Source organism: Salmo salar, chromosome ssa27 (genome assembly GCF_905237065.1).
Source record: "Salmo salar chromosome ssa27, Ssal_v3.1, whole genome shotgun sequence".
In the NCBI taxonomy this organism is placed as follows: Eukaryota; Metazoa; Chordata; class Actinopteri; order Salmoniformes; family Salmonidae; genus Salmo; species Salmo salar.
In genome coordinates, this window is record NC_059468.1 from 39,839,003 (window position 1) to 39,861,386 (window position 22,384).

At 43.0% G+C, this 22,384-nt stretch overlaps 1 protein-coding gene across 7 annotated transcripts in view; it reads right to left on the minus strand.

Annotated features, from left to right (window-relative positions):
- Nucleotides 1-1,590: 1,590 nt before the first annotated feature.
- Nucleotides 1,591-22,384, minus strand: part of LOC106589083 (homeobox-containing protein 1) — a 28,991-nt gene continuing 8,197 nt past the window's right edge. For 5 of the 7 annotated variants that reach the window (XM_014178761.2, XM_014178760.2, XM_014178762.2 and 2 more), the window contains 7 exons: nt 19,065-19,175; nt 13,961-14,209; nt 9,770-9,926; nt 4,609-4,691; nt 4,306-4,401; nt 2,801-2,919; nt 1,591-2,568 (listed from right to left, as the gene is read on the minus strand). In XM_014178761.2, the coding sequence (XP_014034236.2) occupies nt 2,422-2,568; nt 2,801-2,919; nt 4,306-4,401; nt 4,609-4,691; nt 9,770-9,926; nt 13,961-14,209; nt 19,065-19,175 (962 nt within the window). In that variant the 3' untranslated portion in view covers nt 1,591-2,421. The remainder of the gene's footprint in view (nt 2,569-2,800; nt 2,920-4,305; nt 4,402-4,608; nt 4,692-9,769; nt 9,927-13,960; nt 14,210-19,064; nt 19,176-22,384) is intronic. The other 2 variants (XM_014178766.2, XM_045709823.1) reach the window with 2 other exon arrangements.

The following is a 22,384-nucleotide window of genomic DNA, read 5'->3' on the forward strand; positions in this document are numbered from 1 at the left end:
CATGACCATCTAGGTAGGGCACAGGTGTCAAACTCATTCCACGGAGGGTCGAGTGGCTGCGGGTTTTCACTCCTACCTTGTACTTGATTGAGGAATTAAGTTCACTGATTAGTAAGGAACTCCCCTCACCTGGTTGTCTAGGTCTCAGTAAGGAACGCCCCTCACCTGGTTGTCTAGGTCTCAGTAAGGAACTCTCCTCACCTGGTTGTCTAGGTCTCAGTAAGGAACGCCCCTCACCTGGTTGTCTAGGTCTCAGTAAGGAACTCTCCTCACCTGGTTGTCTAGGTCTCAGTAAGGAACGCCCCTCACCTGGTTGTCTAGGTCTCAGTAAGGAACTCCTCTCACCTGGTTGTCCAGGTCTCAGTAAGGAACTCATCTCACCTGGTTGTCTAGGTCTCAGTAAGGAACTCCCCTCACCTGGTTGTCTAGGTCTCAGTAAGGAACTCCCCTCACCTGGTTGTCTAGATCTCAGTAAGGAACTCCCTCACCTGGTTGTCTAGGTCTCAGTAAGGAACTCCCCTCACCTGGTTGTCTAGTCTCGGTAAGGAACTCCCCTCACCTGGTTGTCTAGATCTCAGTAAGGAACTCCCCTCACCTGGTTGTCCAGGTCTCAGTAAGGAACCCTACTAAAGATCATTTGAATCAGCTGTGTAGCATTTGAGAAAAATCCAACACGGGGACCCTTTGGAGTCCCAAGGACCAAGTTTGGGAAACACTGCACTAGGTCTTCCATGGAATGAGTTTGACACCCCTGATCTTAGGGCTGAATCCTAACTTTTTATTTATTCATCCTTCATTTAACCAGGGAAGTCTCAAATGGGACTTTTTACTTTTAAGTGAGCCCTGGACTTGGGGTCTGTCTGTGCACTTTACTTGCATATCTCTCCCATTGACTTCAATGCATGATTTAGGCAGAGGTCACAGAGTTCGCTATGTTTATCTAAAGTTACAATTCAGCCCTGTGAGTATGACAAGCATTAAGGCCTTGGGCTAGGGGAGAACTGTAAAATCCATATGTGAAATAAAGTGCTCCCCAATCACTCTCCATTTAAATTCAGAGGCTTTCATGCTTACATGTTCATTTATAATCATACTTGTAACATTATCAGCTAGCAATCTTTTTTTTTTATGACCGGGGAGCACACAGCTGACATCAAATGAACATGAAAGCACATTAATAAAGCTCTTCTTCTTGGAACTATCTGGATTAAAAGGAATGAGCAGGAAGGGAAGCTTTCTGTCACTCAGTACATATATATATATATATATATATATATATATATATAAATGATGATCTTATTCTAAAAGAAGGTGCTGCTTATAACACAGATACATTTACAAGTCATGATTAACAACCTTAATAATAATAATAATAATTTTATGTGGCCTTGAAGATCTTTTTTTGTTTTTATAACCCAAACCAGACTAGACTTTTGAGTACAGTCTAGCTTTTCGATGGGTTCGGAGGACTAGTGGTTCATGTCGATAAGAGAAACTCATTATTATTTCGCTACTTATGAATAATAAAAAAAAAATGTTCATTTGATCAATCAACATTTGTTGAGGAAAGACGACCATAAGGAAGCGTAGTAAATTAAACTCTTTAGTTTGGCTTGCTGACATTACAATTAAGACAGAATACAGATGTTTGTTGTTGTTGCAGAAACAGTCAACATATAATAGGAAACATTCCTTTTGAACAAGCTTATTAGAGAGAGAAACGTGTGATTCGTTATCATCCACCATCTTTGGGTTTACCTGAGATTCCATTTGTCCCTCAGGGTTGGACTCTTAACAACTGACCGGACTACTTGATTGATTGATCCCCAAAAAAGTCTAACAAGTTTTCCTAAGATCGGGTCAAAGACATTCAAGCGAGCAGAGAAGGCTGATATTATCACGCTGATATTATCGGAAACACTTATCGTCACACCAACAAAAAAAAATCTAAAATCAACTCGCCTCAACCAAACACACCCGTCTTCACCTTCTCATCAAACACACCTGACCTGCAGGTTCAAAACGTTCAGTTCCCACTCCAGTCCATTATTACACAACCACTCGTCAAAACCTTTAAAAAAATTAAAAAAGCAAGTAGCAAAGAAAACGTTAAAAGGCTGTTGAACTTCTAGAGGATTTAACCACTTAGACCCCTATTCTTTTATAAGGAGTCGTCTTTCGTTTAAGACTGGTCTTGGAATGCACTACATAGAGAGATAGAGATAAATATTGGCATTACTATAAAGCATGATTACTGTATAGACAGTGGCCTCCCTACCACTTAGAGGCACCGAGAGCTATAGCACCCTTTTCAACAATTAACTCTGACTTGTCATATCCCTTGAAGACATTCAGAGCATCTATTATTATTATTATTTTTAAATATTCCGTTATATATTCAAATCCACGCTCTCCCATTGGTCACTCCTCGTCCACTGTCTCTCTCTTCGATTCGTCAGCTTTCTGTTCCAGAACCTGAGGGGTGGGGCTTGGAGGGGGAAGGACCTCGACGGCAGCCAATGAGGAGGTGTCTTGTAGATCAAGGTCCTTCCTGGAAGAGATCTCTTCCTGTAAAAGGAAAAAGATAAGATTTTATTGTACTCATGCTGACCAGACAGTCCGCGTTACGTATCCCGCAAAATAAAATGTAAACATACATGTTACTCAATCATTTCATCCAAACAGCTCACACTACAAGTCCCACCTCTCCTATCTACTCATTGGTTTTTAGGAGCATATACCCACGTGGGTGATTTGAAAGATGAACTGAGGTCTACACTCCAGGTCCACACTGACTCACCTGCTCAATGAATCGTTGATTCACTTGCTCTGCGAAGTCCTGTGGTTCCATCTCCTCACCATTGGATTGACAGCTCGGGCTTGGAACCTCGATACCATGACTCTCCAAGATGGCTGCCTCTGACGGGGAGAAGGCGAGAGGGAAAAGGAAGGAGGAAAAAGAAAGCAGACAAAAAGGGTATAAACAGGGAAAGAGAAAGGGAAATGCTGTCCTATATCCACTACAGTGTCAAGCAACATGTAGCCCCTCTACCAGTAGCTCCACGTAGCCCCTCTACCAGTAGCTCCTCTACCAGTAGATACATGTAGCCCCTCTACCAGTAGCTCCACGTAGCCCCTCTACCAGTAGATACATGTAGCCCCTCTACCAGTAGCTCTACGTAGCCCCTCTACCAGTAGCCCCTCCACCAGTAGATACACGTAGCCCCTCTACCAGTAGCCCCTCTACCAGTAGCCCCTCTACCAGTAGATACACGTAGCCCCTCTACCAGTAGCCCCTCTACCAGTAGCCCCTCTACCAGTAGCCCCTCTACCAGTAGCCCCTCTACCAGTAGATACATGTAGCCCCTCTGCCAGTAGCCCCTCTACCAGTAGCCCCTCTACCAGTAGATACATGTAGCCCCTCTACCAGTAGCCCCTCTACCAGTAGATACATGTAGCCCCTCTACCAGTAGATACATGTAGCACCTCTACCAGTAGATACATGTAGCCCCTCTACCAGTAGCCCCTCTACCAGTAGATACATGTAGCCCCTCTACCAGTAGCCCCTCTACCAGTAGATACATGTCGCCCCTCTACCAGTAGATACATGTAGCCCCTCTACCAGTAGATACATGTCGCCCCTCTACCAGTAGATACATGTCGCCCCTCTACCAGTAGCCCCTCTACCAGTAGATACATGTAGCCCCTCTGCCAGTAGCCCCTCTGCCAGTAGCCCCTCTACCAGTAGATACATGTCGCCCCTCTACCAGTAGCCCCTCTACCAGTAGATACATGTAGCCCCTCTGCCAGTAGCCCCTCTACCAGTAGCCCCTCTACCAGTAGCCCCTCTACCAGTAGATACATGTCGCCCCTCTACCAGTAGATACATGTCGCCCCTCTACCAGTAGCCCCTCTACCAGTAGCCCCTCTACCAGTAGATACATGTAGCCCCTCTACCAGTAGATACATGTCGCCCCTCTACCAGTAGATACATGTCGCCCCTCTACCAGTAGCCCCTCTACCAGTAGCCCCTCTACCAGTAGATACATGTAGCCCCTCTACCAGTAGCCCCTCTACCAGTAGATACACGTCTAGTAACATGTAGCCCCTCTACCAGTAGATACATGTAGCCCCTCTACCAGTAGATACATCTCCTACATCGGAAAATAGATATTCCAGCTAGCCTAACAATGGCTAACGTTGAACTCTTATCATAGTGCTGATACCTATCCAATGCTTTCAGGTCTACCCGAATGTGCCTGGGTGTTAGGGATAGGAGAGTGTTTTGGTATTTGAGATTCTCACCTATATTAGCCCGTCTCTTCATCTCTTTCCGGCGGTTGGCGAACCAGTTGTACACCTTCAGAGCCGTGACACGCTCAAACTCGGACAGCTTGCATCCTGGGTAATAGTGACAGAGGAGAGATGGACAAGTGAATAGGTGAAATTTGGTGAACCTTTTGAACATAGGACTTAATTGGTATTAAAATAACAGGTTGTTTAAAAGGGGCATAAGGAAAAAGGTAGATATGAATTCATGATAATTGGGTTAAGAATAAAGACATTGGTTACAGGGGTGTTGGTGGGCTGTGCTTGAACGAAACTGACCAGGTTTCTGGATGACTGAGTTGCAGGCGTTAGCGATCTCCTCTCTCTTCGCTTCATCAGGGTACTGGTTCTCCATGAAGAAACTGACAGACACAACAACCAGCCAATAAGAAGAGTGTTAGACAACCCCCCCACCCATGGCATTAACCAATCAGAAGCTACTACTGGCCGAAACGCTACAAAGCTACTGACCGAAACGCTACTGGCCGAAACGCTACAAAGCTACTGGCCGAAACGCTACAAAGCTACTGGCCGAAACGCTACTGGCCGAAACGCTACAAAACTACTGGCCGAAACGCTACAAAGCTACTGGCCGAAACGCTACTGGCCGAAACGCTACGAAGCTACTGGCCGAAACGCTACTGGCCGAAACGCTACAAAGCTACTGGCCGAAACGCTACAAAGCTACTGGCCGAAACGCTACAAAGCTACTGGCCGAAACGCTACTGGCCGAAACGCTACTGGCCGAAACGCTACAAAGCTACTGGCCGAAACGCTACAAAGCTACTGGCCGAAACGCTACAAAGCTACTGGCCGAAACGCTACAAAGCTACTGGCCGAAACGCTACAAAGCTACTGGCCGAAACGCTACAAAGCTACTGACCGAAACGCTACAAAGCTACTGGCCGAAACGCTACAAAGCTACTGGCCGAAACGCTACTGGCCGAAACGCTACAAAGCTCTGGAGCATCACTAATGGAGGAAGGAAGGAGAAAACATCCAGCTAGATTAGCCTCACCCACGGCTATTAAAGTGATGATCCAGTAGTTTTGTAGCATTTCAGCCAGTAGTTTTGTAGCATTTCAGCCAGTAGTTTTGTAGCATTTCAGCCAGTAGTTTTGTAGCATTTCAGCCAGTAGTTTTGTAGCATTTCAGCCAGTAGTTTTGTAGCATTTCAGCCAGTAGTTTTGTAGCATTTCAGCCAGTAGTTTTGTAGCATTTCAGCCAGTAGTTTTGTATCGTTTGAAAGTAGAGCTCACGAGCTAAAACGGGTCCCTGAAAATTGTGTACTACGTCATCTAAAAAAAAAAAAAAAAGTGCAATTTGTATAGGTTACAAATGTGTAAGTGCTTAAAAGATCCCTGACTGCATCGCTAACCAATCAGACACTCTCATTGAAATAGTACAGTAGATTAATGGGACACATTAGGTGGATTACATTCAGCACTGTTTTCACTATCCGTTTCTCTCCACTTCTAGGCAATAAATAAAAAACAACTTCATTTTACATAAACAAAGATTTATTGCACCACTTACTCCACCCTCCATCTTCCTCCTTTCCCTCCATTTCCCTGTCTGAATAATAACAGCTTCCCTTTACAAATAAACAGCAGGAGCACTTACACCCCACCCTTCCTCCATCACACTAACCTACAGTATCGCCCTTCAGCGGGACGGGAGTGTAAACTAGCCCATATAGAGAAGCAGCACTGCAGTGGCATTGCGTAATCCATAGAGCTATGTGACAGTGTGGGGTGGTCTACGTGCCTGTGTGTTCTCATTACTGAGAGTGACCTCTGCTTAGAAACATCACAGGAAGCAGAGTCGACTGCGTCGGGAAACAGTGCGACAAAGATCATTCTTATACTTAGGATGTACTTGGCTTTTTTAATAGGTTACAATTACGTTATAAAGAACACCAGTTTCTAAAACAGATGTATTACAAAGGCCATGATGGGAAATATCTTGTCATGACATCAATAACAACTAAAATCAATAGCCTCAACCGCTAATAATCAGTGTAGGGGTAGAACAAAAGCCCATAGCTCTCCAGGAAAAAGTTTGTTGACCACTGCAGTAATTGTGATTAGACCAGTTTTGGATCGGTCTCCTGACATGTATTTGTAATGAATTAACAGGAATCTCAGCATGATGGATTTAACCCCATGTCTGAATTGTCCGAATACTGTGATATCTATGTTGACACAGATTCGTATTCATTGAATTTGGGCAAAAGACATACATGTACAATATTGTGTGTACAATGTGTTCCCAGAGGAGTATTTATTAAAAAACGTATTTTGATACACTAGACTGATCTTGTCCCAGGAAGTTGAGGCATTAACCTTCTTACCCATTCCACTGAATAATGGTTGACTAACATTGTCTTGCAATATTTGCAATATTTCACCTACGATACAAATCCGTATCATAACAAATATACAAAATAGTACCTTTATTCATCAAATATTTTCATACATAAAAGTTAACATGTAATAAATGTGTGTAATAAAATTAAAACTTCAAAGCTCGTAAAACAATGTCAACTGTTTCAGATGTCTGTTGTTTTCAACCCCGGGATACACAGGAAAATAAACGAGAACCATGTGAAATGTTTAAAACAAAAATGTCCAATGAACATGAATCGTGTCAAACGAAACATGAAAACATGTTAAATAAAAAAATAACACTTCAACCTTGTTTCTAGCTCATTCTATAGTAAACAAGACAGCTGCCTAAATAAATGACAGTAGATGATTGAAGTGATAATGTCAGAGAAGCCTGTGTTTGGAGGATTTATCGTCTCGGGCCGGCAAACGTGCCAATATGTCCTCCAAACACCGGCTTCCATGGCATTATCACTTTTATACAACGAGTTATCAACATATTCAAATAATGATTGATATATAAAATATTTTGATGAATTTATTCCTACTATTTCATCCTTCCACAAGATAAAGTCCCGACACAAATCTAGGGTTACTACCCAAGCCGGCTGGTCGTTCGTTGTAATGGTTTGGTTACCAGAGACGCGACCCAGTCGTTCAGTCTTTTTGTTCTGTATCTATGGACCCAGTCGTTCAGTCTTTTTGTTCTGTATCTATGGACCCAGTCGTTCAGTCTTTTTGTTCTGTATCTATGGACGCAACCCAGTCGTTCATTCTGAATGTTCCATTGCCATACTGGCTGGCAACGCTCTTATCCCTTGCTTGCTAGCTAGCTATCCAACTATGGCTAACTTACAGTCACGTCTAAAAGTGTAGCCAGAATAAAAGTAGCTGCATTTGTATTTGTTTAAGCTGTTTTCTAGTGACATTTATTTGGATAAATCCATAACAATGAGCTAATGAGGCGCAATTTCACCTGACATAGAAAATGTACTCTCTCGGCAGGACACTGTTGTTCAGAGGAACTAGCAAACAACACAACTAACACAATCACTTCAAACTGAAGCTGGAAAGACTGCAAACTAGCTGCACTTCGTTTCATTGGACCTTTTTTTCCCCAATTGACATTTCTTTGCATATATCCAGAAAAATTAGGCCAGCTGATTCATGATTTTGACTGGCTGCGAAACGCTGCCTGTCTGTCTCGTCCCGACATGTTCATTACTATGGGACAGTTGGGGACAGCGAATTTGAATATTGAAACATTGTTGAAAATGTAACATGATGTCCTCTAGTTTAAGGAAAGTTCTCCACTATTAACAATAAGACAGAAATTTCCTATACCATCCCCTCCAGCTATAGATGTATCTCTTTAACCTGTTTGGGATAGGGGGCAGTATTTTCACGGCCGGATAAAAAACGTACCCGATTTAAACTGGTTACTACTCTTACCCAGAAATGAGAATATGCATATAATTAGTAGATTTGGATAGAAAACACAAAAGTTTCTAAAACTGTTTGAATGGTGGCTGTGAGTATAACAGAACTCATATGGCAGGCCAAAACCTGAGAGGATTCCATGCAGGAAGTGCCCTGTCTGACAATTTGTTGTCCTTCTAGGGCATCTCTATCAAAAATACAGCATCTCTGCTGTAACGTGACATTTTCTAAGGCTTTCATTGGCTCTCAGAAGGCGCCAGAAAGTGGAATGAGAGCTCTGCAGTCTCTGGGCGAAAAACAGTTTTTGTGAGTGGTCCTGCTGAGAACAATGACACTGGAGCGCGCGTGCACGAGACTACTCCATTTTTTTCTTTCAGTGTTTGAACGAATACAACGTCGCCCGGTTGGAATATTATCGCTATTTTACGAGAAAAATCGCATAAAAATTTATTTTAAACAGCGTTTGACATGCTTCAAAGTACGGTAATGGAATATTTTGAAATTTTTTGTCACGAAATGCGCCCGCGTGTCACCCTTCGGATACCGGATACTGACCTCAACGCACGAACAAAACGGAGCTATTTCAATATAACTATGGATTATTTGGAACCAAAACAACATTTGTTGTTGAAGTAGAAGTCCTGGGAGTGCATTCTGATGAAGAACAGCAAAGGTAATCCAATTTTTATTATAGTAAATCTGAGTTTGGTGAGGGCCAAACTTGGTGGGTGTCAAATTAGCTAGCCGTGATGGCCGGGCTATCTACTCAGAATATTGCAAAATGTGCTTTCGCCGAAAAGCTATTTTAAAATCTGACACCGCGATTGCATGAAGGAGTTCTGTATCTATAATTCCTAAAATAATTATGTATTTTGTGAACGTTAATCGTGAGTAATTAAGTAAATTCACCGTAAGTTTGCGGTGTGTATGCTAGTTGCTAGTTCTGAACATCACATGCTAATGTAAAAAGCTGGTTTTTGATATAAATATGAACTTGATTGAACAAAACATACATGTATTGTATAACAATGTCCTAGGAGTGTCATCTGATGAAGATCAAAGGTTAGTGCTGCATTTAGCTGTGTTTTTGTTTTTTGTGACATATATGCTTGCTTGAAAAATGGCTGTGTGGTTATTTCTGACTATGTACTCTCCTAACATAATCTAATGTTTTGCTTTCGCTGTAAAGCCTTTTGGAAATCGGACAGTGTGGTTAGATTAACGAGAGTCTTATCTTTCAAATGGTGTAAAATAGTCCTATGTTTGAGAACTTTGAATTATGACATTGTGGTTTTAAATTTGGCGCTCTGATGTGTCACTGGCTGTTGAATAGTGCGGGACGATTTCGTCCCACCTACCCTAGAGAGGTTAACTCTACAACAGTATTTGTACTTTATTATTAGTTTCTTTATTTTGTTTAGATTGACTTTATTTGAGTAAATAGCAGTCACTGAGTGTGCTTTTCTTCCAGGTGTGTGTCAACATAGATAATGATTTAAATGTATTTATAAAGCTCTTTCTCCATAAGCAGAAAGTTGGCTAGTCAAATGGAAAACAATGCACCACTATTGTAATGGATACCCAATCCAATTGGAGCTCTTTGATTGGCTCACCTCTCCATGATTGACTGGCACTCCTTCCTCCAGGTGAACCTGCTTCCCCTCCGCAGCCTCAGAGGACCGCCCACCATCCCGCCCCTCTCCCCGGGGCTGACCCCCGTCCTCCAATCAGGCTCCTCCTTCACCAGGGAGCGCATCGACAGGGTAGCCCCTAGATGGGCCGTAACGAGAGGGGGAGGTGGCGAGAGAAAGGTAAGGGAGGAGAGGGGGAGGTGGCGAGAGAAAGGGAAGGGAGGAGAGGGGGAGGTGGAGAGAGAAAGGGAATGCAGGAGAGGGGGAGGTGGCCAGAGGGGGAGGTGGAGAGAGAGGGGGAGGTGGCGAGAGAGGGATGTGAGAGAAAGAGGTGAGAGAGGAAGGTGAGAGGGGAAGAAGGAAGGGAGGGGGAAGGTGAGAGGGGGAGGGAGGGAGTTAGAGAAGGAGGAAGGTGAGCAAGAGGGAGGGAGGTGAGAGAGGGAGTGAGAGAGGGTAGTGAGGGAAGGTGAGGGAGGAAGCTTAAACATCAGATAAAGTAACCCATTGTAACTATTAGTTACAGTGGGGGGAAAAAATATTAGATCCCCTGCTGATTTTGTACGTTTGCCCACTGACAAAGAAAGGATCAGTCTATAATTTTAATGGTAGGTTTATTTGAACAGTGAGAGACAGAATAACAACAAAAATATCCAGAAAAAACGCATGTCAGAAATGTTATAAATTGATTTGCATTTTAATGAGGGAAATAAGTATTTGACCCCCTCTCAATCAGAAAGATTTCTGGCTCCCAGGTGTCTTTTATACAGGCAACGAGCTGAGATTAGGAGCACACTCTTAAAGGGAGTGCTCCTAACCGCAGTTTGCTACCTGTAAAAAATGACACCTGTCCACAGAAGCAATCAATCAATCAATCAATCAGATTCCAAACTCTCCACTATGGCCAAGACCAAAGAGCTCTCCAAGGATGTCAGGGACAAGATTGTAGACCTAGACAAGGCTGGAATGGGCTACAAGACCATCGCCAAGCAGCTTGGTGAGAAGGTGACAACAGTTGGTGCGATTATTCGCAAATGGAAGAAACACAAAAGAACTGTCAATCTCCCTCGGCCTGGGGCTCCATGCAAGATCTCACCTCGTGGAGTTGCAATGATCATGAAAACGGTGAGGAATCAGCCCAGAACTACACGGGAGGATCTTGTCAATGATCTCAAGGCAGCTGGGACCATAGTCACCAAGAAAACAATTGGTAACACACTACGCCATGAAGGACTGAAATCCTGCAGCGCCCGCAAGGTCCCCCTGCTCAAGAATACATATACAGTGCCTTGCGAAAGTATTCGGCCCCCTTGAACTTTTCGACCTTTTGCCACATTTCAGGCTTCAAACATAAAGATATAAAACTGTAATTTTTTGTAAAGAATCAACAACAAATGGGACACAATTATGAAGTGGAACGAAATTTATTGGATATTTCAAACTTTTTTAACAAATAAAAAACTGAAAAATTGGCCGTGCAAAATTATTCAGCCCCTTTACTTTCAGTGCAGCAAACTCTCTCCAGAAGTTCAGTGAGGATCTCTGAATGATCCAATGTTGACCTAAATGACTAATGATGATAAATAGAATCCACCTGTGTGCAATCAGGTCTCCGTATAAATGCACCTGCTCTGTGATAGTCTCAGAGGTCCGTTTAAAGCGCAGAGAGCATCATGAAGAACAAGGAACACACCAGGCAGGTCCGAGATACTGTTGTGGAGAAGTTTAAAGCCGGATTTGGATACAGAAAGATTTCCCAAGCTTTAAACATCCCAAGGAGCACTGTGCAAGCGATAATATTGAAATCGAAGGAGTATCAGACCACTCCAAATCTACGAAGACCCGGCCGTCCCTCTAAACTTTCAGCTCATACAAGGAGAAGACTGATCAGAGATGCAGCCAAGAGGCCCATGATCACTCTGGATGAACTGCAGAGATCTACAGCTGAGGTGGGAGACTCTGTCCATAGGACAACAATCAGTCGTATACTGCACAAATCTGGCCTTTATGGAAGAGTGGCAAGAAGAAAGCCATTTCTTAAAGATATCAATAAAAAGTGTTGTTTAAAGTTTGCCACTAGCCACCTGGGAGACACACCAAACATGTGGAAGAAGGTGCTCTGGTCAGATGAAACCAAAATCGAACTTTTTGGCAACAATGCAAAACGTTATGTTTGGCGTAAAAGCAACACAGCTCATCACCCTGAACACACCATCCCCACTGTCAAACATGGTGGTGGCAGCATCATGGTTTGGGCCTGCTTTTCTTCAGCAGGGGCAGGGAAGATGGTTAAAATTGATGGGAAGATGGATGGAGCCAAATACAGGACCATTCTGGAAGAAAACCTGATGGAGTCTGCAAAAGACCTGAGACTGGGACGGAGATTTGTCTTCCAACAAGACAATGATCCAAAACATAAAGCAAAATCTACAATGGAATGGTTCACAAATTAACATATCCAGGTGTTAGAATAGCCAAGTCAAAGTCCAGACCTGAATCCAATCGAGAATCTGTGGAAAGAACTGAAATCTGCTGTTCACAAACGCTCTCCATCCAACCTCACTGAGCTCGAGCTGTTTTGCAAGGAGGAATGGGCAAGAATTTCAGTCTCTCGATGTGCAAAACTGATAGAGACATACCCCAAGCGACTTACAGCTGTAATCGCAGCAAAAGGTGGCGCTACAAAGTATTAACCAACAAGACAAGGGGGCTGAATAATTTTGCACGCCCAATCTTTCTGTTTTTTATTTGTTAAAAAAGTTTGAAATATCCAATAAATTTCGTTCCACTTCATGATTGTGTCCCACTTGTTGTTGATTCTTCACAAAAAATTACAGTTTTATATCTTTATGTTTGAAGCCTGAAATGTGGCAAAAGGTCGAAAAGTTCAAGGGGGCCGAATACTTTCGCAAGGCACTGTACATGCCCGTCTGAAGTTTGCCAATGAACATCTGAATGATTCCGAGGACAACAGGTAAAAGTGTTGTGGTCAGATGAGACCAAAATTGAGTTTTTTGGCATCAACTCAACATGTTTGGAGGAGGAGGAATGCTGCCTATGACCCCAAGAACACCATCCCCACCATCAAACATGGAGGTGGAAACATTATGCTTTGGGGGTGTTTTTCTGCTAAAGGGACAGGACAACTTCACCGCATCAAAGGGACGATGGACGGGGCCATGTACCGTCAAATCTTGGGTGAGAACCTCCTTCCCTCAGGTAGGGCATTGAAAATGGGTCGTGGATGGGTATTCCAGCATGACAATGACCCAAAACACACGGCCAAGGCAACAAAGGAGTGGCTCAAGAAGAAGCACATTAAGGTCCTGGAGTGGCCTAGCCAGTCTCCAGACCTTAATCTCATAGAAAATCTGTGGAGGGAGCTGAAGGTTCGAGTTGCCAAACGTCAACCTCGAAACCTTAATGACTTGGAGAAGATCTTCAAAGAGGAGTGGGACAAAATCCCTCCTGAGATGTGTGCAAACCTGGTGGCCACCTACAAGAAACGTCTGACCTCTGTTATTGCCAACAAGGGTTTTGCTACCAAGTACTCAGTCATGTTTTGCAGAGGGGTCAAATACTTATTTCCCTCATTAAAATGCAAATAGTTTTTGACATGTGTTTTTCTGGATTTTTGTTGTTGTTATTCTGTCTCTCACTGTTCAAATAAACCTACTATTAAAATTATAGACTGATCCTTTCTTTGTCAGTGGGCAAACGTACAAAATCAGCAGGGGATCAAATACTCCCCCCCCCACTGTATGAGAAAGAAGTGATGGTTCAATCACATGACTGTTGTATTTTAATAAGGATTTGGTCACTTTTAGGATACATGACATCCCTCGGACTGACAGTGGGAAGGCACAAAGTGGACACAAAGACAGGCATGCAGGCTATGTGATGACAGGATGTACCAGAGAGACACGGGTCACTGAGGGCTGCAGTTTCTTTTTTCTTTTTTTTTACTTTGGTAATGGAACTCAAAAGAGTTGGAGCTTGACCTAAAACCTGGACTAGTAAAAACGTTGCCTGCCTCGTTCCTGAACAGCCACAGACAGAACTGAGGAGAGAGAGGGAGGGTTGAGCCCTGTAGAGTGGTTGCCTGTTATGGGCATGAGTGGGCAGGGGGGGGCTTGCTGTTACCTGGCTGTTACCTGGCTGTTACCTGGCTGTTACCTGGCTGTGCCTGCTGTGCGGCAGCAGTGTACCATGGGAGGAGGTGCATCAGCAGCTCTCTCTGTCTGCCCCAGGTGGTAGTGGCCGCGGCTGTGGCGCCCGTAGTAGCGTTTCCCACCATCCCTGTGACGTCTCTGTCCCCTCCCCTGGCGGGTCCAGAGCCCGGGTTCTGGCCCAACCCCTGGCCAAGACCACAGAGCCCTGGGCCCAGACCCGCCGGGCCGTGCTGGCTTTCACTCCATCTCAGCCCTTCATTAAGGACAAAACCAAACCAGTGGTCAGGTCAGGCCACAGACGTATCTAGGTAGACATACAGGAGTTTGGGCAATATTGGTTTAAGATTTAGGCCTCGAGTTAACAGAAGTCTGTTTGTATGTCTATCAATAGGAATGTCGTTCATTAAAATGCCAGGCCAGACATTACTTTTAGTTTTATTTATTTTTTAACATTACGTTTTATAACTGAATCTTACTGACCTCATCCAATCATTTTTGTGGCCACAATGTGTTAGTCAAGTTAACAAGAGAAACTTTGAGATTACTGTTCTGAATAGGTAAACCGTGGACAGGTCCAAAAGTGTAGTAATGAAGTGCCCACCAGGTAGAAAGGCATAGAGAAAGGCAACATGTTAGCATTAGGATCCAGAATTAGCATCATTGTTAGTATTAGAGATGGGGTTATTATGGTTAGCCTGTTAGCCATGTAGGAATGAAAACCAGCACCGGAATTCTACCTTTCCAGGATCAGGATTGAGAACCACACAGAAGCAGCATCAGCAATGCTTGGGGAAGAAGGGACGAGAGGACAGGGGGATGGCATGAAGAAGGGAGGGGTAGGTAGATTGTTCATGAAGGCTTATTTTCATGCATTTTACTCATGTGACATACCAGTGAAGCACTAAAGTGACAGATTAAACATTGTAATAGTTAGGCTAATGTCTTCACTGATGTAGAATTGAGCAAACAATTTCATTTTCAAAACACTTCTAGTGCATCTATACATTGGTCTGTGTGGATGTTTATTGTTGACTTCTTATGAGGTCACAAGGTTCCTGTAGCCTGGGTTCAGATGGATCACAATGTTCCTGTAGCCTGGGTTCAGATGGATCACAATGTTCCTGTAGCCTGAGTCTAGATGGATCACAATGTTCCTGTAGCCTGGGTTCAGATGGATCACAATGTTCCTGTAGCCTGGGTTCAGATGGGTCACAATGTTCCTGTAGCCTGAGTCTAGATGGATCACAATGTTCCTGTAGCCTGAGTCTAGATGGATCACAATGTTCCTGTAGCCTGGGTTCAGATGGATCACAATGTTCCTGTAGCCTGGGTCCAGGTGGATCACAATGTTCCTGTAGCCTGGGTTCAGATGGATCACAATGTTCCTGTAGCCTGGGTTCAGATGGATCACAATGTTCCTGTAGCCTGAGTCTAGATGGATCACAATGTTCCTGTAGCCTGGGTTCAGATGGGTCACAATGTTCCTGTAGCCTGGGTTCAGATGGATCACAATGTTCCTGTAGCCTGAGTCTAGGTGGATCACAATGTTCCTGTAGCCTGAGTCTAGATGGGTCACAATGTTCCTGTAGCCTGGGTTCAGATGGATCACAATGTTCCTGTAGCCTGGGTTCAGATGGATCACAATGTTCCTGTAGCCTGAGTCTAGATGGATCACAATGTTCCTGTAGCCTGAGTCTAGATGGATCACAATGTTCCTGTAGCCTGAGTCTAGATGGATCACAATGTTCCTGTAGCCTGGGTTTAGGTGGATCACAATGTTCCTGTAGCCTGGGTTCAGGTGGGTCACAATGTTCCTGTAGCCTGGGTTCAGATGGGTCACAATGTTCCTGTAGCCTGGGTTTAGGTGGATCACAATGTTCCTGTAGCCTGGGTTTAGATGGGTCACAATGTTCCTGTAGCCTGGGTTTAGGTGGATCACAATGTTCATGTAGCCTGGGTTCAGATGGATCACAATGTTCCTGTAGCCTGAGTCTAGGTGGATCACAATGTTCCTGTAGCCTGAGTCTAGATGGGTCACAATGTTCCTGTAGCCTGAGTCTAGATGGGTCACAATGTTCCTGTAGCCTGGGTTCAGATGGATCACAATGTTCCTGTAGCCTGGGTTTAGATGGATCACAATGTTCCTGTAGCCTGGGTTTAGGTGGATCACAATGTTCCTGTAGCCTGGGTTCAGATGGATCACAATGTTCCTGTAGCCTGAGTCTAGGTGGATCGCAATGTTCCTGTAGCCTGGGTCTAGATGGATCACAATGTTCCTGTAGCCTGAGTTTAGATGGGTCACAATGTTCCTGTAGCCTGAGTCTAGATGGATCAGAATGTTCCTGCAGCCTGGGTTTAGAGGCATCACAATGTTCCTGTAGCCTGGGTTCAGATGGATCACAATGTTCCTGTAGCCTGGGTTTTGATGGATCACAATGTTCCTGTAGCCTGGGTTTAGGTGGATGGACAGACAACACACTCATCCACTAGAGTTTCACTTCAAACCAGATGACTTTAACATAATTGATTAATATCTACAGCAAAGGCTGGTTTACAGTCAGTCGTCTATCGACATGTGTGTAGACAAATAACGTGGCGACATCATGAACATTCTATTGTCATCCGACGGTCAAACTTGTTGTTATGACAACGAATAAACACAAAACAGTGGCCCGGTGCTCCAAACGGCACCGTCTATTTCAACACCAATAAACCCCATCCGTTTAAAAATTCAGTAAAATGTCAATCTAGCAAGCTAGGCAACTAAAAGCAATTTTCTAAACAATGGTTTGGTTCGTTGCTAGCTAGTAAGCTACAGTGCCATCAGAAAATATTTATGCCCCTTGACTTTTTCCACATTTTGTTGTGTTACAGCCTGAATTTAAAACGGATTAAATGGAGATTGGTTGTCACTGGCCTACACACAATACCCCATTATGTCAAAGTGGAATTACATTTTTAGAAATGTTTACAAATTAATTAAATTAAAAGCTGAAAATGTCTTCAATTAATAATTATTCAACACCTTTGTAATGGCAAGCCTAAATAAGTTCAGAATAAAAAATAAAAAAAAGTGCTTAACAAGTCACATAAGTTGCATGGACTCACTCTGTGTGCAATAAGTGTTTAACATGAGTTTTGAATGACTACTTCATTATCTGTAAGGTTCCTCAGTCGAGCAGTGAATTTCAAACCCAGATTCAACCACAAAGACCAGGGAGGTTTTCCAATGCCTCGCAAACAAGGGCACCTATTGGTAGATGGGTAAAAATATAAAAAGCAGACATTGAATATCCCTTTTATTATGGTGAAGTTATTAATTACACTTTGGATGGTGTATCAATACAGAGTCACTACAAAGATATAGGTGACCTTCCTAATGCAGTTGCCGGAGATGAAGGAAACCACTCAGGGATTTCAGCATTAGGCCAATGCTGACTTCATAAACAGTTTAACGGCTGGATCAACATTTTAGTCACTAAACAATCCTAACCTAATTGACAGAATAAAAGGAGGAATCCTGTACAGAAAAAAAGATTCCAAAACATGCATCCTGTTCGCAACAAGGCACTGAATTCTCTATGTAGTGTTGTCTCTCTCGTTGTGATGTGTGTTTTGTCCTATTTATATTGTATTTATTTTTAATCCCAGGCCCCTGTCCCCGCAGGAGGCCTTTTGCCTTTTGGTAGGCCGTCATTGTAAATAAGAATTTGCTCTTAAACTGACTTGTCTAGTTAAATAAAGGTTAAATAAAAATTTTAAGTAAAACAGCAAAAAAAAAATGGCAAAGCAATTAACTTGTTGGCCTAAAATCAAAGTGTTATGTTTGTAATCGTTAAGGACTGGAGAGTTTTTCAGGATAAAAATATCTGACGGAATGGATCTAAGAACAGGCAAAATCCTAGAAGAAAACCTGGTTCAGTCTGCTTTCCATCACACTCTGGGAGATTCATTCACCTTTCATCAGGACAATAACTTAAAACACAAAGCCAAATCTACACTGGAGTTGTTTACCTAGAAGACAGCGAATGTTCCTGAATGGCCGAGTCACAGTTTTGACTCAAATCTTCTTGAAAATATATGGCAAGACCTGAAAATAGTTGTCTAGCAATGATGAACAACCAATTTAACAGAGCTTGAAGAATTTTGAAAATAATAAAAAAGTGGGAAATGTTGCACAATCCAGGTGTGGAAAGCTCTTAAGAGATTTACCCAGAATGACTGACAGCTGTAATCACTGCCAAATGTGATTCTAACATGTATTGATTGAGGGGGTTGAATACTTATCTGATCAAGAAACAGTATATTAGTGTTTTATTTTTAATCAATTTCTAAAAACATGTTTTCACTTTGTCATTATGGGGTAGTGTGTGTAGATGGTTGAGAGAGAAAAAACTTTTTAATCCATTTTGAATTCAGGCTGTAACAACAAAAATGTGAAATAAGTCAAGGTGTATGAATACTTTCTGAAGGCACTGTATCTAGCTAGCTAGCTAGAGTTCAAATAATGACCAGAGTATAGCTGACAACATCTTGACTTGAGCTACTTTATAAAATCATTACTACAGGAAAATAAACCCACATCATCATTATTACCAAGGTAATGGCAAGCTGACAGAATAACTTACTGCCAGCGTGACCAAATAAAAGCAGGATGATTGTGTTAGTTGCCGTGGCAGCCCGGCGAACCACGACAACGGACACTGCGACAGTTGCAGACGCTTCACATGTTTTCCCATGTCTGTGCGACAAGGAAATTGACAGTCATTTAAATGCTGTTTTGACTAGCGACACTTGTCGCATTCTAAATTGTCTACAGACATGTCGTTACACCAAGTATAAATGTGGCGTGTGTTTTTAAATCCTACTGTATATGTTCTCTCAGTCATAGATCTCTCGGTCTCCTGATCTCTGTACTTCACTGAATTCTCCAGCCCTCGAGAACCAGAGAGATGTGTGTGTGGGGATTCACAATGCAGGATTAGCGGTACGGGACATAGGATGGACAGAGGGGGAAAGGTGACGACAACAAGCAGCAGTCCAGCTAATAGAATGGAGTCAACATGAACCTCTCCCTTCCCTTAGCCACCTCCTACACTGGTTCTTACCTGGGTTGTTTCTCTCAAGCAGGTACCAGCGGTAGAAGGCTCTGCGTTTGGAGTCACTCATCTCCAAGCCCTGCTGCAGCAACCACTGAGAGATATAGCTCTGACTGATGCCTAGGGAGAAGAGAGGAGAAAACGGACTGATACCTAGGGAGAGGAGATAACGGACTGATACCTAGGGAGAGGAGATAACGAACTGATACCTAGGGAGAGGAGATAACGGACTGATACCTAGGGAGAGGAGATAACGAACTGATACCTAGGGAGAGGAGATAACGAACTGATACCTAGGGAGAGGAGATAACGGACTGATACCTAGGGAGAAGATAACGGACTGATACCTAGGGAGAAGATAACGGACTGATACCTAGGGAGAAGATAACGGACTGATACCTAGGGAGAAGATAACGGACTGATACCCAGGGAGGAGATAACGGACTGATACCCAGGGAGGAGATAACGGACTGATACCCAGGGAGAGGAGAGGAGATAACGGACTGATACCCAGGGAGAAGAGAGGAGATAACGGACTGATACCTAGGGAGAAGAGAGGAGATAACGGACTGATACCTAGGGAGAAGAGAGGAGATAACGAACTGATACCTAGTGAGAGGAGAGGAGATAACGGACTGATACCTAGGGAGAGGAGAGGAGATAACGGACTGATACCTAGGGAGAAGAGAGGAGATAACGGACTGATACCTAGGGAGAAGAGAGAAGATAAACGGACTGATGCCTAGGGAGAAGAGAGGAGATAACGGACTGATACCTAGGGAGGGGTTCTACAGCACATTCGGAAAGTATTCAGACCCCTTGACTTATTTCCACATTTTGTTACAGCCTTATTCTAAAATAGATTAAGTAATTTCCCCCCACTCAATCTACACACACAATACCCCATAATGACAGCGAAAAACAGGTTTTTAGGATTCTTTAGCAAATTTATATATAAAAAAAAAAAAACTTATCTACATAAGTATTCAGAACCTTTGCTATGAGACTCAAAATTGAGCTCAGGTTGCATTTTGTTTCCATTGATCATCCTTGAGATGTTTCTACAACTTGGAGTCTGTGGTAAATTCAATTGATTGGACATGATTTGGAAAGGCACACACCTGTCTATATAAAAGGTCCCACAGTTGACAATGCCTGTCAGAGCAAAAAACAAGTCATGAGGTTGAAGGAATTCTCCGTAGAGGTCTGAGACAGGATAGTGTCGAGGCACAAATCTGGGGAAGGGTACCAACATTTTTGTAGCATTGAAATGTTCCCAAGAACACAGTGGCCTCCATCATTCTTAAATGGAAGAAGCTTGAAACCACCAATACTCTTCCTAGAGCTGGCCGCCCGGGCAAACTGAAAAATTGGGGGAGAAGGGACTTGGTCAGGGAGGTCACCAAGAACCTGATGGTCACTCTGACAGAGCTCCAGAGTTCCTCTGTGGAGATGGGAGAAACTTCCAGAAGGACAACCATCTCTGCAGCACTCCACCAAATATGGCCTTTATGCTAGTGGTCAGGCGGAAGCCACTCTTCAGTAAAAGACAAGACAGCCCGCTTGGAGTTTGCCAAAAGGCACCCAAAGGACAGGCCATGAGAAAGAAGATTCTCTGGTCTGATGAAACCAAGATTGAACTATTTGACCTGAATTCTAAGCATCACTTCTGGAGTAATCCCTACGGTGAAGCATGGTGGTGGTGGCAGCATTATGCTGTGGGAATGTTTTTTTAGCAGCAGGGACTGGGAGACTAGTCAGGATCGAGGGAAAGATGAACAGAGCAAAGAACAGTGGTGGAAAAAGTACAAAATTGTCATACTTTAGTAAAATAAAAAATACATTAATAGAAAATGACTCAAGTAAAAGTGAAAGTCACCCAGTAAGATACTACTTGAGTAAGAGTATAAAAGTATTTGGCTTTAAATATGCATTACCAGTCTAAAGTTTGGACAAGCCTATGCATTCCAGGGTTTTTCAATATTTTTACTATTTTCTACATTGTGGAATAATAGTGAAGACATCAAAACTATGAAATAACACATATGGAATCATATAGTAACCCCCCCCAAAAAAGTGTTAATCAAAACACATTTTATATTTGAGTTTCTTCACCCTTTGCCTTGATGACAGCTTTGAATGAGTAGGTGTGTCCAAACTTGACTGGTACTGTACTTAAGTATCAAAAGTAAAAATCATTTCTAATTCCTTATTTTAAGCAAACCAGATGGCACCATTTTCTTGTTTATTTTATTTCCCAGATAACCAGGGGCACGCTCCAACATTCAGACATCATTTACAAACGAAGCATGTGTTTAGTGAGTCCGCCAGATAAGAGGCAGTAGGGATGTTCTATAGATAGTGGAGTACAGATACACCAAAAAACTACTTAAGTAAAAGTACTTTACACAACTCTGAAAACCTGCTCCAGAGTGCTCAGGACCTCAGACTAGGGAAAAGGTTAACCTTCCAACAGGACAACGACCCTAAGCACACAGCCAAGACAATGCAGGAATGGCTTCGGGACAAGTCTCTGAATGTCCTTGTGTGGCCCAGCCAGAGCCCGGACTTGAACCTGATCGAACATCTCTGGAGGCCTGAAAATAGCGACGCTCCCCATCCAACCTGACAGAGCTTGAGAGGATCTGCCAAGAAGAATGGGAGAAACTCCCCAAATACAGGTGTGCCAAGCTTGTAGCATCATAACCAAAAATACTTTTTTATATTATCTTTATTTAAATAGGCCATGGTGGTGAAGTAATGACAATATAGCAATTAAACACTGGAATGGTAGAATGTGCAGAAGATCAATGTGCAAGTAGAGATACTTGGGTGCGAAGGAGCAAGATAAATAACTTGAGGCTGCAATCGCTGCCAAAGGTGCTTCAACAAAGCACTGAGTAAAGGGTCTGAATACTTATGTAAATGTAATATCAGTTTCTGTAATAAGTGTGCAAAAATTTCTAAAAACCTGTTTTTGCTTTGTCATTATGGGGTATTGTGATGTCATTATGGGGTATTGTGATGTCATTATGGGGTATTGTGTGTAGATTGATGAGGGGACATAAACAATTCCATCCATTTTAGAGTCAGGCTGTAACCCAACAAAATTTGGAACAAATCAAGAGGGTCTGAATACTTTCACAATGCACTGTATAGAGTGCCTTCAGAAAGTACTTATACCACTGGACTTAATACAGTTTGTTGTGTTACAACCTGAATTCAACATTATTTTTTATTATCTCACCCATCTACACACAATACCCCATAATGACATCACAATACCCCATAATGACAAAGTAAAAACATGGTTTTAGAAATGTTTCAAT